This window comes from Cinclus cinclus, chromosome 6, assembly GCF_963662255.1.
Source record: "Cinclus cinclus chromosome 6, bCinCin1.1, whole genome shotgun sequence".
NCBI classification, from domain to species: domain Eukaryota; kingdom Metazoa; phylum Chordata; class Aves; order Passeriformes; family Cinclidae; genus Cinclus; species Cinclus cinclus.
This window is the reverse complement of record NC_085051.1, coordinates 55,566,523-55,582,897: the sequence shown is the minus strand read 5'-3', so window position 1 is coordinate 55,582,897 and position 16,375 is coordinate 55,566,523. Positions and strand designations below refer to the sequence as shown.

Sequence of the window (16,375 nt, the reverse complement as noted above, 5' to 3'; positions counted from 1 at the left end):
ACAGGGGTGCAGCTGAGCTGTATCTGTCCACAGAGCAGGTTTTTTGGTTGGTGCTCTACATGGAGAACTTCTCTTTGCTCAGAGTCTGGAGCTATCTCTCTTCTGATGGGCAGCACAGCAGGTGCTCATTGATTTAATTTCAGGGGTTTTTTTAAGTACCGGTGACTGTTCCTGGTTTGCACAAACCCCAGATTCACTTCAGTAAAGGGAGTTAAAAACTGAGAAGGGAGTCAGGGCTGAACACTTCCCGTTCTCCTTTTCAAGCTGTTGTTGCTGTGCAATCTTGAAACACGAGAATTGTGAGGCCAGGAGAAAGGCAAACAAGTGAAATCTTTTGTAGGTGAATGGCCAAGCTTAGAGAGGGGGTGTACTTAGTTCAGCTTCTTTCTCTAAGGTTACTCCTGTGTGTTCTTTTACAAATGTATGAATTATATATTATTCTCTTGACCTAATGCATGAACAGTTGTGGCAGTAGGACTGTAATTCCAGTTTACAGCCTCCCAGCTGTGGGTCCTGTTGGTAGAAGTGTAGAATTTACAGTGTTTTATAGAGAAAGTATCTTCTGGTTGGAGAAATTGAGCCAGAGAAAGAAAACAAAATTACTTTTTCATCAAGATGTAGATGTTTTTGTGTCCTGTGTGCACCTATACCTCTCACTGCTGACTCCCATAACGTAGGAGCCCTGTTGTACATACTGCTTTCTATTTAATTTTTCTAAGACACTAAACTATACTTTTCCAAGTATATTGGCTAAATACATTTGAATTTTTTGCTAAAATTTCCAAGAGGAGCAAGTTCTGCACTAGCTCTGGTATTGCACTGAGCTTGTTAACAAAATTCTAGGCTGAATTTAAAAATCTTAGCAGTGAGAAAAAAGTTATTTTTTTTTCTTGAAAGCTGTGCAAATATGACACAATCAGTGAGTGGTTGTAAACATGAGACTCACAATAGCATTCTCAGTTGTTGTTCAGTGCAGTGCTGTATTTTAGGAGCTTGCCATCAGCCTGCTGGATAATGTTATTTGAAATCACACTGCTGGGTTACAATAAAACTACTGCAAGATGCCATGAAAGGCGTCTAAGGAGATCTTTCCCAGCATATCACTGGCAGCTTTTATTTTCCCAGAGGCAGATGATATGTACATCATTACTGATTTTTTTTTTATTTGCTTTCTCTCATGAAGAATTCCAGCCGCTGAGATAAGTTTACAGCTTCTTAAAAACTGATAATGACAGAGCAGTCTCTGTGCTGTAAGAGAGATGTGAGATAAGTGCTTGCCATTGCTATGGCATTCAAAGGAAGATAATAAAAGGATAAAAGTTTAAAATGACACTTCAGGAAAATACCTTATTTTCCAGCTTGATTAAAGCTATTCAATGAAAGTTGTTAACTTTTAAGAATATGAGAAATACCATTTGCAAGTAAATTAACTTCAGTATGTTCACTAACTAATGCTGTGCAACATTGTCTTGAGATGCTTTGAGAGTTCCTACCTAAGTGAAGGAAATATTGACAGTAATGCCAAGAGAATTCCAATATCTTTGACAAGTGCATTGTATCACATTGGTTACTGAATACCCAAGTTTTCAATAGGGTATCAGTGTGGGTATTCTGTCCCCTTCCTACCCTCTGTTCTCCCCGCACATCTTGTCCCAATAAAGGGTTTTCCTTTATCCTTAATGATCTCTTCATAAAGATGTGTAACTAATAATGAAGGAGTTGACACTCACCTTATCTTTGTTTTTTTAAACCTTTAAAATTGATATGTGTGCTTACAAAGTGATTTTAGAGCAAATTGGTACAAAATCAAAATAAATATTTAACTGAATAAAAGATTTTAAAGTTATGTATGAGGTGCTTAACTATGTGTGTTGGATAATAGAAGCATGAAAATTAGGACTGTCATACTTGAAAGAAGGGACTGAATCCATGATATATCTTGTATCTCTTTATTGTAAGAAATTCAGGATATCTCTTAGCTGTTAAGCCCTTTTGCATATTTTGCACAGGGGGACAAATTTCTTTGTTGATTTGCATAGAAAGGATGTAGCTTGGGTCTTTCAAAGGCAGGGAGCTGGTCTGAAAAGGAATTGTTACCCATAAAGTTAGTTGCCTGCTGGGGTATTATAGCTGAAATACATTTGAAAGCTTGTCTCTGTGACCTTTTGGGGAGACTCAGGAGCCCCAGACTCAAAATGTGAATTATAGTAGTAAGATAATCGGGATATTTCAGAGCATTTTTACCAAGGAAGGGGAAACTGTTGTCTTCATTATAAAAACATTATAAAGGATGGAATGTTTTTTGTCAGACAGTGGCAAAAATGGAAACAGAAATCCAGAGTCCTGAGGCACAGCCAAGAGTCCCTCTGGGTTATACCTTTCAATTTCTTGGGAAAGACAGATTCCCAAAGGGAAGCATTTATTTCCCATCCTTTTGTGTAGATAAAATACAAAGTGTATCAAATGCCTGTGACTGTATTTTCCCTGCTTAATAGATCACCTCAAAGATTTATTCATGTAATTGAACTGTCTGAAAAGTTAGCTGCCTTTAAAATCTCAGAAATGCAAACTCCTCCCTCCACCTGCTCTATTATGCTTGTTCAAGGACCAAATTTAATCTTGTTCTGGAGACAACCTTTTGAGAGATAAATTTGTTTTAACTTTAAAACCCAGTATATTAGGTCCTTGAAGAGAATGTGTCATGTTGAGAATTCATTTCAGGCACGATGAATCACTTTTCCCTAGCCCTGAAAGGTATTTTAAATTGGTATTTGGTATTTTGAAAGTTTAAAAAGCTGTTGCAGATCTTTTTTGGGTGTTGTTTTTTTTTTTTTTTTTAGTTCTTATTGAGCTCTGCTCAGTTGAGCTGAACAGAAAGTATCAGTGAAAGTATCTTCTTACTCTGCCAGTGACAGCTAAAGGTAATCTCTCACTCTGTGCATTTCTGGGAAGCAGAAGTGAAGACGTGTTTGCATATTGCATCTTCTCCAAAGGTTGGTAAATTCAGATGTGCTAACTCAGTGCTTCTGTCTGTTATCATATCCCAAGATACCTGAGTAGCTGTCCAAGGAGGTAATTTGAGTTTTCTACTCTCCTATTGCCAAATAAACCTCCCTTGAACACTCCTCCAGTGGTACTCTAAAGTGCAAGATGCATTATTATATAATTTGGTAAAATGCTTTATTAGTAACTCATTTGGGATATGCTGCTGTTCATGAACCATAAGGCAACTCTGTGTAATAAAAATCAAATTCAGCATACCTCAGTGCTGTTATGACTTATGTTGTTTTCTGCTACAGCAAACACACAGGGATCTTTTTTTACGTTTAGTGTAGGCATTTCTTAAGTTGAAAGCATGGGCTGAGGATTTTTCAACCCACCAATGCAGTGCATCAGTTTACCTTCATGTATTTGTTTTCATTTTATTGATAATACCTAAACCAGGCTGCTTTGAGGAATTCAGCCACTGTAAAAGTGGTGTGTTGTCCTGACTTCCAAGCACTGCTGGTGAACTTGTCCTGAGAGCCCAGTTCCTAGCTCCACACTGAGTTGAAGTTCTGTAAGAAACACAGGTGATTTGGGAAGTTGCTGTGAGTTACTGTAATGCCTTTAATCGAACTTTGATTATGCAAGAATAGTAATTAAAAAGTTTGGTAGCATCTGTGGAAGCATTGCTCCACCCATGCCCCAGGAGAGAGCCAGCCATCCATGGAGCCATTACCTGACATTTTCCCAGTGGAGTGCTGTGGGTGTGAGGGAGGGTGAGGATGCAGAGAGCTCTTCCACCTGCCCAGGTGAGGTTTTCTGATCAGCAGGAATACACCATTAGGGGAAAGGTATTCCTGTGGTGCCCACTTCCAGAACACAAGGGCTCCCTTTGGTGCAGTGCAGGTGATGAAAGGTTTCTGCAGGTTTCTGCCTGTGGCCAGCTGACAGAGAAGGGTTTGTGATTGTGTTATGTGGTATGTGCAGAGATGGTTCTTTTAAAGGCCTTTGAGAGTGGGAAATTTAGCACATCCCATTGCTGTACTTCCCACCAAGGGCCATTAGGAGCCAGCAGCCTCAGAAGGGCAAGGATGGAATTAATTCCTTTTGAAGCCATATTTTCCTCTTAAAACAAAGGCTCTAGTGTCATAATTGTTTTCTTTTAGCTAAATGAGTGACAGTGTTTTATGTCTATGATATTAGATCATGCCTATGCCTGGATAAATCACGTCCACTGATCCTGGCAGGAAAGCAGCATCTGAGTTTGTGTGCATGTCCCAGTGCAGGGACAACAGCTGCCATGCTCCCATCCCAGCACAGTCTGCTCAGATAATTCACCCAGGAGCACTTAATACCAGTGCATTTGCCTCAGTATGGTATGAAAGCTAAGATGTAACACTTGGCTTCTGGCATGGGAAATGTAAAACTTTCCGTGTCTACAAAACTTGGTTTTATTGTGATTTAATTGAGCACTGTAATGCTCCTTTTTTAAAAGAAGTATAGGTGACTGCTTACAGTGGGTAAAACCAGAGTTGTACTGTGACAGCTCTCACACAGGAACTGTGTTTGTACTTAAAACAAGGGAGGTGTTACCAGTTTTATAACATTTTGGGTTGTTATAAAGCAGTTACTCTGCAGTAACTGCTCACTTGTGTTCTGTCCTTACTGGTTTTAAGGCTTCCCTTTCAGATAAGGTATGTCTTTGTGTTTTGGAGCAAGCTGGGAAAAACTGTGCAAACTTTAAAGAGAAATTTGAGAAGGTGGGATGGGTGACAGAGATTGTGTCAGGCTGTAGTTTTAGAGAATGCTTTAAGCCATTGTGAGCTGGCGCAGCCTTAGAAAGAAATTACCTTGCTTTCTCAGTCCTCCCTCAGTCCATCCCCTGCCTTCTATCAGCCCAGGTGTTTTTATAGTTACATGTGAACTGGGGAGTTAATACAGCTGAAAATAGGCAAAAAAAAAAAAAAAAAGAGGAAAGTATTTTCAGGAAGTTCCTTAGGCTGGTGTGCCATATTGCTGCACAAATAGCAGCTATGGAGAGGGGGTGGTAATGAAATGCAATCAAGCTAGTTAGGGCAGGTGGGATTTTTTTTCTTTTTTTTTTTTTTTTCTTATTTTTACATATTTTCAAACTTGTGCATTTGGAGTTTTCTGAAAAAGCAGACTGTCAGACTCATGACTCTGCTGCTTTTCCTCTGCCACCTCTGAGCAGGCAGTGATTTTCCTCTGCTGCTTCTCTCGGCCAGCTGCTTCATGTTTCCAAATGTGTGCATTGCTGCTGTGCTGAATACTTGAGAGCCATCTCAGAATAGTTCTTCTAAGTCTGCACCTCTGACTTCTTTGGAACTTTTCTTTCACTGTTGGTACAGGAGTCATAACCTTTATAGACTTTGTACACAAAGAAAAAGAGAGAGAACTGAACTCCTTTACATTTACTTAAGAGTTTACTATCAATGTCCTCCTATCCCAGCTTCTTTGTAAAAGCCCACTTGATTATCAAATCAAGTGTTGCAGATTTTTGCACTGTGCACTTTCATACCTGCTTGTGTTTTCTGCAATGATTTTATAATTAATTCTGGTTTATTTTTCCCCTTGCAGCTTGAGCTTTGCTCTTTTCCTACTGCCTCTCTCCCATTCTCATCTGCCAGCTCTGCTCTTCTTTTAAGTTCTTCCCTAAACCTTGCTTCTCCTAGCAACCTCTCTTGTTTTCCCTCACCAGTGCTTGTTCAATTTACTGTTCAGGGGATGGGGTCTCTCTTTTCTGTTTGGAGACTTTTTGTTGTTTGAATATAGCCAACTGTTATTTATACATGGCCACATCATTCAAGTTGAAGATTAACCTCATGTCTCTCAGAACTTTTAAATTAATATTTACATTTTCATTCAATGCCCAATTTTTCTTTTCCCTAAGCAAATATACTAACTAGATTATCTTTCAGGGGCTTAGTATGGATATTCTTTGCATATTTTATCCCTTTGATACCCTGTATAATTGTGAGTTGACTGTACAAGCATTCTGAGACAAGAAATGCATTTTTTTACTTTTTTTTTCTGTTGTGTTGTACTGTGTTATAAATTTACATGTGACTGTGTAAATACTTGGCACTACCCCACAAAGCAGGTTTTTTACTTGAAGTCAGTAACACTGGGAGCACAGCTTTTAGCCCCAGTCCTTTGAAGACCATGTTCTCCAAGGGCAGCATTTTCAGAAGTGCTGAGCATATTCACTGCATATTCAGCCAGCCTGGGTGCTTTGAAAAATGGCAGTGAGTCTGAAGACAATTATTGAGAAAAGCTGCAGCAGTAATTTAGGAAAGAGTGAACTGTACATGTGTTGAAGTCAGAAGGTTGATGCAGCTCACAGGCCTTGGATCCCTCCTGTCTGCAGCAGCCCAGATTTGTCTGCAGCTGCTGGAGATGCAGCTGGAGAACTGGTGTCAAAGGCTACTCAGGTCTTAGGTGAGCCAGAAAGCCCCACTTGTGACCCTTCCAGTTAATGCCAGGGAATCAGGCAGGCTGGATGCAGCCCCAAATGCTTGTGTGCTCTTTGATCTGCCTGGTGCTTGCATGGTGCTGAATTACTGCTGCTAACTTTGCCTTAGCTGTGAGGATAGTGAGGCTGCACATGCTGAAAGAGAGCTGCTGCAGAAATGTCCTGATAGACCTGGGGAGGGAGTGGGGCACTGCTTTTTGTTCTCAAATTGGGGATTTTAGAATACAGAATTGAGAGCAATATGCCTTTATGAAACACAGTCATATAGCTGTGAGCAAAGAAGAAAAAAACCCTGCAGACCAAAATGCGGTTCTTTTTTAATCATGCATTAATCTACACATAAATAAAGATTACTTTTTATAAAAACAGCATTTGTGCTTAGCAGTTTCATTTGTTAAGTGCTGTTTTTGTTTGTGTATTCGAGTGCAGCCTGTGCTACGTGGACTTCTTTGCAGAGACAAAATTGGAGACTGAAGAAATTTTGGAAGCTGACTCTGTGGGGATTCAGCCTCGAGGCAAAGCTTTCATTAAGAGTTGTCAGAAAGGAGTTTTCTACTAAAGGGTTGAATTTGGGTGTTATTTTCTAATTGTTTTAGTTCGTGCCATTGGAAAGAGAAATGTTTGCTTTGAACAATTAGAGTTGTCGGTCGGTCTCAATTAATGACTAATTAAAATGGTGAAAGTTTGAAAAGCAGCAGAGGTGCAACTGTGATAAGTCATAGTCAGAAATCATATGGTGTATGAAATTAAGGAAGAGGAAGGTTGTGAATTGGGTGTTGATCTGAAAGGCTGAAAACTGGGTTCTGGGCCAGCCAAATGCTGTCACTAATTTTTCACCCGGGTATTACCCCACTTCTGTGTTCACCTTCTCTTTTGTCTTCTTTCCATGTGTTTGTCAAAGAAAGTGCTTCTGGGAAGTTCCCATTTGTTATTTAGTTTATCCAGAACCCTGACACTGAAATTGCAAATATTTCTTTTCAGTAGGAACTTGAGAAATTTTTCGTTTAATATTCAGATTTTTTTTTTTTTAATTTTGCTTTTTGGACATTTTTCCCATTAAGCTTTGCTTTCTTTGCAACCAGCTGAATTGCTGCTGTTGAGTACAGAAAGTGAGATTATGTTTAAATATTTTATATATTTAATGGATCTGATGTTAGTTTTGGTGAGAATAAAAAACTGAATAAAGGTGACACTTCATTACAGTCAGCAGGACTTTTATGGCTGTCAAATTTCTGCTGAGTGGCTTGCAGTCACAGTTCTTTGGCACTAGTCCTCCTTCCATGGTATGGCTGCATTTGTGGTAAGCTTGTAAAAATAAGTAAAAAATGTTCCAAGGGTAACTTAAACAACTAACTAATAACTAAATAAATACTAGACATTTTGTCTTCTCCCTGCTTCTTAATACGGGCCTGTGTCTCCCAGGTACAATATCCTACACAGTGGAAGAATTTTGAAACAGTAGAGTGAAATAATCTGAAGGTTTCCTGATTATTGTAGATTGCCAGACACTAAAGATTTTAAGTTTCTAAAGATTTTTTTAGGAGGGGTAACAACTTTATTGTAAATTATGGTGGTTATTTTAACAGTTGCACAATTTATTCCTGCAAATGGCAGATTTGCCTCCTGCTAGATGTTATTAGTGAAAATCAGGGGGATTTTGCTGCACAAGTACTTTAGGATTGCTGGAATATGTAAAATGTAAGTCTCTCTGAATTACAAGTGCATGCTTGTTTTGGTATTTTGGGTTTTAGCTTTCCAGTACTATTCATTTCTTCATGAACTTTTGTTTCCTCTGGTGCTGAGAATGAGATCATTATTGCTGTGAATCATGGAGCTCTCGTGTTATCCACAGATTTTTGGATTATAAAGGCAGAAAAGGAACATTTTGGGCACTCGATCTGACCTTTTGCATCATGTTTGCCAAAGGATTCCCTTGAATTTAATTTTTTGAAATAATGCCTTTAGACTTACTTTGATTTAGACATTTCTAGTGATGGACAGTCAGTTGCATACCTTGGTGAAACTTGCTTAAAGAATTAATAGCAAAGGAAAAGCAATTAAAACTGTTAATGCTTTTTATTTTCAGGTTTTTTTTTTAAATGTGGGGACATTTATGACCTAAGTGCCCTTGTGCTCTGTTATTTGCATGGGTATATCTAAAGTACCAGTAGCTTTCCATCCCTTTAGGAGCTTTTCCATGTGGGTAGCAGTCTCCATATGTGAAATGATCATTGTTTTCTTCCAGCCTCAAAGAAAACATTTATCTTACGATTGTATAATTTTTGAATACATATTAAGTATTATCTGCTGTTTTCAGCTGCTGTTGTATGTTCTCCTGAACTGTTCCAGCTCTGAAAAGAAGTTTGAAAACAACGGCCTGTTTTTACAACCACTTCCTGCTGATAATCGTGCCCACAATATTCGTACTAAAGGCCAACCCAGTGCTACTGCATGACTCAAGTTTCCCCTTCTGCTTTGCTGTAGTAGCTACACATCTAATCAGGGAGAGAGATTGCTGGAGGCTACCTTAAATGAAATCCAGAAGCACCACATTTTTACTGTGACCTTTGCTTACAATTTCAGTGGACATTTGAACTAACTTCTCTAAGGAGCAAGGCAACTGTATGTTAAAGCTTCTATAGTGTAGCTCTGAATTGATTCAGAGTTGCCTGAACCCTGCTTGTGAATTTGCCAACTCCTTAGCTCTGATCTTGTGTCATTATAAATGCATCCCATGTTCTCTGTTTCTTCTTGGACAAAAAGGTGGGGCTGTTTTCCTTGCAGTAACAAAGCTTAAGCGTTTGTAATGTGTTAGTAAGTTCAGACTTTGCACCAAAGTGTGTTTAACAGTTTGAAGAGGTTGAAGAATACTCTGGGTGTACAGATTTCATGACTGTAACTGAAATGCTCCTCTGGCTCACCTAAAATCTGAATTAGCATTTGGCACTGATGCTCTTTCTGACTCCTCCTGCCTCCAGTGACAGCAGCCAAGCTCTAGGACCACTCAGTTCACTTCAGTGCCTCAATAACCTATGAGAAGCTTTTCTTTTGGTGCTTCAGGAGTTTTTTTCCTCCTAAATTGTGGTGAGATCTATCAGATATGAATAATTTTACTTTGTCTCATTGGGGACAGTATGTCAGGGTGGGCATAGAATAATCAGCTATTTCAAGTCAATAATGAGCTGGGAACATTTTCAGACTTAGAATACTTTTTGAGAACAAAATTGGCACAGTGATTTTTTTTCCTAGATCTATTTGATGAGCTGACAATTATTATGGTTCCTTGGCAATTGTATTGCTAAATTCTTTCCATTTTCTCTTTTTTCACTTTTACAAAAATTTTGCACTGAATTCAGTATTGCTCTGTGTAGATTTCTAAACTGTGTATTTTACAGATGGTTTTTGTTAGCAGTTTCCTTACTGTGTTAAAATTTCAGATTACAGTAATGTCTTGCATAATACTACCTATAATGGATTTTTTTTTCAGAGCCATACTGAATTTTCGGCTCATTAACTACCGAGCTATGCTGTGGTTTTTAATGTGGAAATTAATTTCCACCAAATAATATTAACATAATGTATGAAATTTTGTAACAAATTTGGAGTACATTCGTACAATTTCAAATGCAAACTAAGGGTAAAAACGCTGAAGGATAAAAGTTCTTAACAAGGAAAATGTTTATGTATAAACTGATTACGTTATCTGAATTACTCTCCTTCCACAGCTGATAATGTTTAGGAGAAATGTGCACTATATTGCTCTGGCTTACTTGAAGAACATTCACTAGTACTTACTTTACCACAGTATGCACCAAACTACACTGCTGTCCCTGCATTTTATTTAATGCTGGATTTCTTAACACATTGCTGCATACAAAAACTCACATACAGCTCTGTGTACATGTTTTCTTTGCCTGCCTCACTCTCTTCCCTTCTCTAACACTTTACCTTGACACTCCTTTTAATAATAAAACCAGAACCTTTTTACAACACCCGAGTACTGATAGGACATCCGGCATGTGCTCATTAACAGCAGCCAAAGGGCTACCTTTGCACCTTGGGCTTTGGGGTGCTTTTTTTTCTTTTCCCCCCCTCTCTTTTGGATGCTATTTAGACATCCATAAGTGTGCTTGCTTTCAGTTAAATCAAATGGAAACTTGTAGTGGTTTGGCTTATTTTTAACTATTATGTTTTCTAAGTGTGCCCATAGTGAGTAGATGGTGATACAGTATTTTGCAGCAGCACAGGATATCATGAAGGGAGTGAAAACTGAAAGACAACAGCTGATTTGCTTGGTTAGAGAAGGAAGCAGCCAAAGCAGCTTTCCCTCCCCAGCTCTTTGACATGCCTTCATAGAAGAGAATAAAAGAAAATCATTTCAGTTTTCTTAGTTTGCTCTTCCATCTGTGTTTCTGGGCTCCTAAGCTTGCATAGGAGACTGATGATGCTTTAGATTTCTAAGTGTACTATGCGTGTTCTGTCTTGATGCTATTACTGTTTTTAGTTTTTGTAGAATAATAGAATGGCGTGAGTTGGAAGGGGCCTTAAAGGTCATCTAGTTCCACCCCCTGCCTCATGCAGGGACACCTTCTACTAGTGCAGGTTGCTTCAAGCCCCATCCAAGATGGCCTTGAGCACATCTAGGGCTGGAACATCCACAGCTTCTCTGGGCAACCTGTACCAGGGCCTCACCACCCTCACACTAACAAATTTCTTCCCAATATCCAGTCTAACCCTACTCTCAGTTTGAACCCTTCCCCCCTTGTCCTGTCACTACAAGCCCTTCTCCATCTTTCTTGTAGGTTCCCTTCAGGTACCAGAAGGCATCAGTTAGGTCATCCCAAAGCCTCCTCTTTTCCAGGTTGAACAATCCCAATTATCTCAGCCTTTCCTCATAGCAGAGCTGCTCCATCCCTCTGATCATCTTGGTGGCCTCCTCTGGACTCGCTCCAGCAGTTCAGTGTCCTCCCTGTGCTGGGATCCCAGAGCTGGATGCAGCCCTGCAGTGGGCTCTCAGCAGAGCAGAGGGACCCCCTCACCACTGGCTGCAGGATATGGTGAGTATTGTAGGGTGGCACAAGTTGTTGGCTTGTTCTTTGAGACAAACTTGAGCAGTAAATTCAGCAGGCGCTGGCATGGTGTTTTAGGCAACTGAACAATTAACTGGATGTTGGCTGTTAGCATAAGAGTTGAATTGACCTAACCCATATTTGGTGTCTTTGACAGTCAACCTGGGTTTGTTTCTTCCCTTTCTTTGGCTTGCTAATGAAATGAAATGAAGAAATACTGTCACATTCAAGAAGCATGTATTTTCCTTGACTTCTTTCACAGACATGTTACTTGACCTCAGCGACCTTCTTCAGGTATTGTACCCTTTTTTAATTTGACCTTTTTTTTAATTGTTAAAATTTAAGATGTTTCATTTTTTCTCTGAACATTCTGACTGGAAAATCACTGGGTTAGGAAATCTGAGTAATTTTTCAGTAAAATCTTTTGCTTTTAATGCTACAAACAACATAGTAAGAGTATGATCCTTTCATCAGGATTCAGAGTCACTGTAGTGGCACAGGGTCAGATGCTGCATATTTTTAAAACAACAGTTGTTGAAGACAAAAATAACTTTTTTGGTAGGTAATGCTGTGTAAATGTATTCATGCACTTCAGAAATGTGTTTTATAAAATGTATTTTGAGAGAAATACGAACTTGCTCTGTCTGTGGAAATAGAAAGCTCTGCTGACATATGTTGTCTTACCCTCATTCTCTCTGTTACAACTGTTTTACATACAATGTGAGTGGGTTACTTGCATCTATTTTTGTCCTCCCAGCTGTCTTGGTAAATGGCATCCCTCTGAAGACTATTTATTGCTTGAAGCAATCTGCTGGAATTGCAATAATCAAATGAATCTTTAATTCTGAAATTTAGTAACTTTCTTCTCTTTTCTAAACTCTGATTGAATTATTTTGATTGCTCACGACCAAACAGTATATGTATAGAATGGGAGGTTTGTTTCCTTCTAAACACAGGTAATTTTTCATGGTGATGTTTTTGAAATAGAATGATCACAGTAATATGAAGAACAGTCACAATATGAAGTAGAAGAGGTATTGTATCTGTAAGAGGAAAAGATGTATTGTCAGCAGAAACAGACAAGAAAGATTGAACAATTTGTCTTTTCCCCTCTGTGCATTCCAGCCAGAAAAGATTCTGAGATGGGACTTATGGGGACCAAGAGGTTTAAGAGGGGCAACTGAGGAGATGGGAGAGACAGAAATACATTAATAGCAGGGAAATAATCAACCCCTGAAAGAGAAAAATCCATGATTTCAGTATCTTGATTTACATTTAACTGTGTTTTCTGATGAGCTCTACTTTATGGCTTCTTTGAGGTGAATCTGAGCAAACAGGAATGTTGAATGTTACTGTCAACTCTACCTATCCAGAAAGTCCTGTTTAAGAATACATAAATGAGTTTTTCAGGTTCTGGCTTGATGGTTTTTTTTCTCCCACCCCAAGTTTGAAAAAAAAAAATCAAACAAACGCCCACAAACAAAACCACAAACCAAACAGAAAACCACAACTACAAACCAAGCTAAATTCCCCCCCCCCCAAAAAAAAAATCCACACTACCTTGGTAGCTAAACGTTTGTGGCCCAGGCAGAAGATTTCAGTACATTCTGCTTTAGATCAGTGTTTGACAAAACCTAAAAAAGAATTAAGTTTGTTAAAAATAGTTCATTAGGTGGTACTGTTTTCCCTTGAAGTGCCTCTTTTTTTTAAGGACTACTCTCCCATCACGTAATGGGGCTGTAAATATTCTTAAGGAAGAAGAGTTGAGAGCAGTAGTAGTAGTAGTGGCAGTGGTATTACCTTTCCAAAGTATTTAATTTGTTCATACTCATCTACAAAATTTGTCATAGTGGTCCAGGTAACTGTTTTTCTTGGTGAGATGAGAAAAGTGTTGATTTTATAACGCACACACACAAAAAAAATCACATCTGAAGTCTAAAAAATGAGCTAGTGCTGATCTGCTCCAACTCTGGCTTAGAAACTAATAGCAAACATTGAGATTTTTCTTCAGAATGTTCCTGGTGCAGCTCAGTTGCAGTGGGAGGTAAGGGACCTGCAGGGCTCTTTGTCATCTGGCTGCAGGAATTTTGTAAGTCACCACATGAAACATCCTTGCAGGTTGTCTTCATGGAGGCTACTGACTGAATTATTGAGCACCCTGAAATAGGTTTCAGTGCATTTGAGGGTGACAAAATCAAAGAATCATTAAGGGTGGAAAAGACTTCCAAGATCACCAAGTCCAGCCATCAACCACCACCGTGTCCACCATTAGGCCATGTCCTGAACCTGCTGTTACCTGCAATTCAGTATTTGCTTAATGACCTATCTTACAGTCTTTCTCTCTTGCTGATCTGTTTAGCCTTTTTTTTTTTTTTTTAAGTGGTAGAGGAAATCCTAAGCATGACCTCTTAAGCTCTGGTTTGTATTTGCTGTACAACCCCTCTTCCTGTCTTTCTTGAGTTGCTTTGGGGCTTAAAAATAAATATGTATATATATATTTAAAAAGCTATCCCCTACAGTGTAATATGCTTTTAGGATAGTATTGTGCTGCTAAAACTTAGCAAAAAAGGAAACTAATTTTCACTGTTAGTAGCAGTGTGTGTAAAAAGTTGTATCAGTTTTCCTTTTTTGCTGATGACTGAGATGTGGGAGTGTCTTGTTCCACTGGGGGGCTACTACATTTTCATAACAACTTTTAGAGCTTTAGAACTTCAGCCATCTTGGGAAAAGGCAAAAAGTCTTTTTTTTTTTTTTTCTTTTAATGGGAAAGGCAATTTCCTTGGTGTTTTATCTTCATGAGAAATATATCTTGGAAATCTCCTGTTGAAAGTGTTTTATCCAGAATGCCTCTGATAGATTTGGACTTCAAAGCATGATCTGAAATGAACTGAAAATGTCCAGAGCACTGCTACAAATCAGGTGCCTTCCTTGTGCCGAGCAGTCGTGCTGCTTGTTGATTGAGTTGGAAGGACGACCAGTCATCAGTCTCTGACAGGGAAGTACTTGCTTATATTTTCAGATCCTGCATTTTACTTGCAAATACAGTCCTTAGAGAGGTCTGCAATCAGGCCTTTTGTTTGCTTTTTTGTTAGTCCAATCTAAGCGACAGGCCTGGCTTGTTTAGGAGAGCTGCAAAGCCTGTCTAGCCTTGGCCAAGTTTTGAACAGTTTAGGTTTTCTCTCATCTTTCCAAGCATCCCATTCCTTGCACCTGGAGAACAATTTGGCTGAAGTTTCATCTCGGTGTGGTGAAAGGCTGCCTTTCACATCCTCAGAAATGGCTGGGGTTTTTTAGTCTCTTGTCATCTCCAGTGTCATGGTCTTTGCAATGGGGACATAAAAGACTTTGGGGAGAGGGGTTGGCAGTGCTCTGATCCCCAGTTTCAGCCTAGCAGAATATAATTTTTAGCATGCCTTGTGGTGTGTCCTGCTGTTAAACAAGACTGATGTTCACTGAGGAGATCTTACACATCTGAAGAGCCAGGCTCTTTATAGAAGTGTGCAACAGGAAAATTACCAGCAATGGATGTAATTCATTAAAATGGGATGTCTCTACTTGATATCAAGAAAAGGTTTTTCACTATGAGGGCAGCCAAGTGTGAAAACAGGTCGTTTAGAGCCGTTTTGAAGTTTTTATCCATCAAGGCTCTCAAGACCCAGAGCAACCTGGTCTGTTCTTGTGGCTGAGCCTGCTTGGAGCAGGAGGTTGGACTGGAGACATGATGAGATCCATTCCAGCCTGAACCACACTGTGGGTCCATGTAAGGGAAGAGGATGCACAAGAAGTGAAAATCAGAAACTAGTACTTGTTTGGTCTCTCTTTCACTTCAAAACACAACTCTCACCCCTATTTCTTCATCTGCAGTCTAGTCAAGTAACAGTATTTGCTTGTGTACAAGGACTTTTATTGCAAGTTACTTTTGAACACTTGTTTTCACTTATTAAATAAGGCAGCATTGGTCTCCCTGACTCCTCTGTGACTGTTGCAAATTATTACTCTTTGACTTTCTTACATAGATGGTTTGATAATGGTTTATTGTACTGTTGTGGTATTGGAGGAAGAACTCCAGGACTGCCATGGATGTGATTAGCAGAAGGAGAGTCTCCTTTGGAGTCCCCAGACTGAAGATCGTGCTTTAAAGCTGAATATGAGAGGGGAGCTGCTTAATTTTGAGTTGTGCCTCTTTTAAACAACAGCCTGACAAGCTGAGTTAGGTACTTTTCTGTATTTTTGTGTGTTACCTTTTTACTGCTCTAAATACAGTAGGGATCAAAAAATTAAGGAAGTGTCAGTTCATTGCATGGAGAAAGGTATTCTTTTAAAGATTGTACTGGTTTGCTTCAGTTTTTGATACCCTTTGTTCATTTAAAATTATTAACATGTTGACTGTATTTGCCTTTATTGCCCCTATGCAAATTGCTGTTGATTGAGTTAATTTAAACAACCTGTTTGGGACCTTCAGGCATTACTACACTAGAAATGTTAATAATGAATCAAATAACCACAGGTGCCTCTTTCCCCAGAAACAGACACTCTCCTTAAAAACTCATTTGCTTTTCATGCTTGCTTAATTATTTAGGCAAGCAGCCATGGATGTTTCACAGTGTGAATTCTCATCGTGTTCCAACTGCCCGGTCTTTGTCTTTCTAGAGGAATATCTTAACCACTGTCACCATTCTGTAGTACTTTGCCAGAATGCCACACTACGGTCTTGAAAAGCCTTTTTGGAAATTGCTTGCAGAAGGGTTATTGATTTATAACTTTATGGAGCTTACAGTCAAACAAAAACTTCCATTCAATGGTGGCAGCTTTGTTTTTTGCTACTGTC

General features: G+C 39.1%; 1 protein-coding gene across 2 annotated transcripts in view; it reads left to right on the top strand.

The window, feature by feature from the left end:
• Positions 1–16,375, top strand: part of BRF1 (BRF1 RNA polymerase III transcription initiation factor subunit) — a 172,228-nt gene that overhangs the window by 57,054 nt on the left and 98,799 nt on the right. Inside the window, exons 1-2 of one of the 2 annotated variants that reach the window (XM_062495719.1) lie at positions 11,195–11,535; positions 11,810–11,841. In XM_062495719.1, coding sequence (XP_062351703.1) covers positions 11,812–11,841 — 30 coding nt within the window. In that variant the 5' untranslated portion in view covers positions 11,195–11,535; positions 11,810–11,811. Of the gene's footprint in view, positions 1–11,194; positions 11,536–11,809; positions 11,842–16,375 lie in introns of those variants that run through there. The other variant, XM_062495717.1, reaches the window with a different exon arrangement.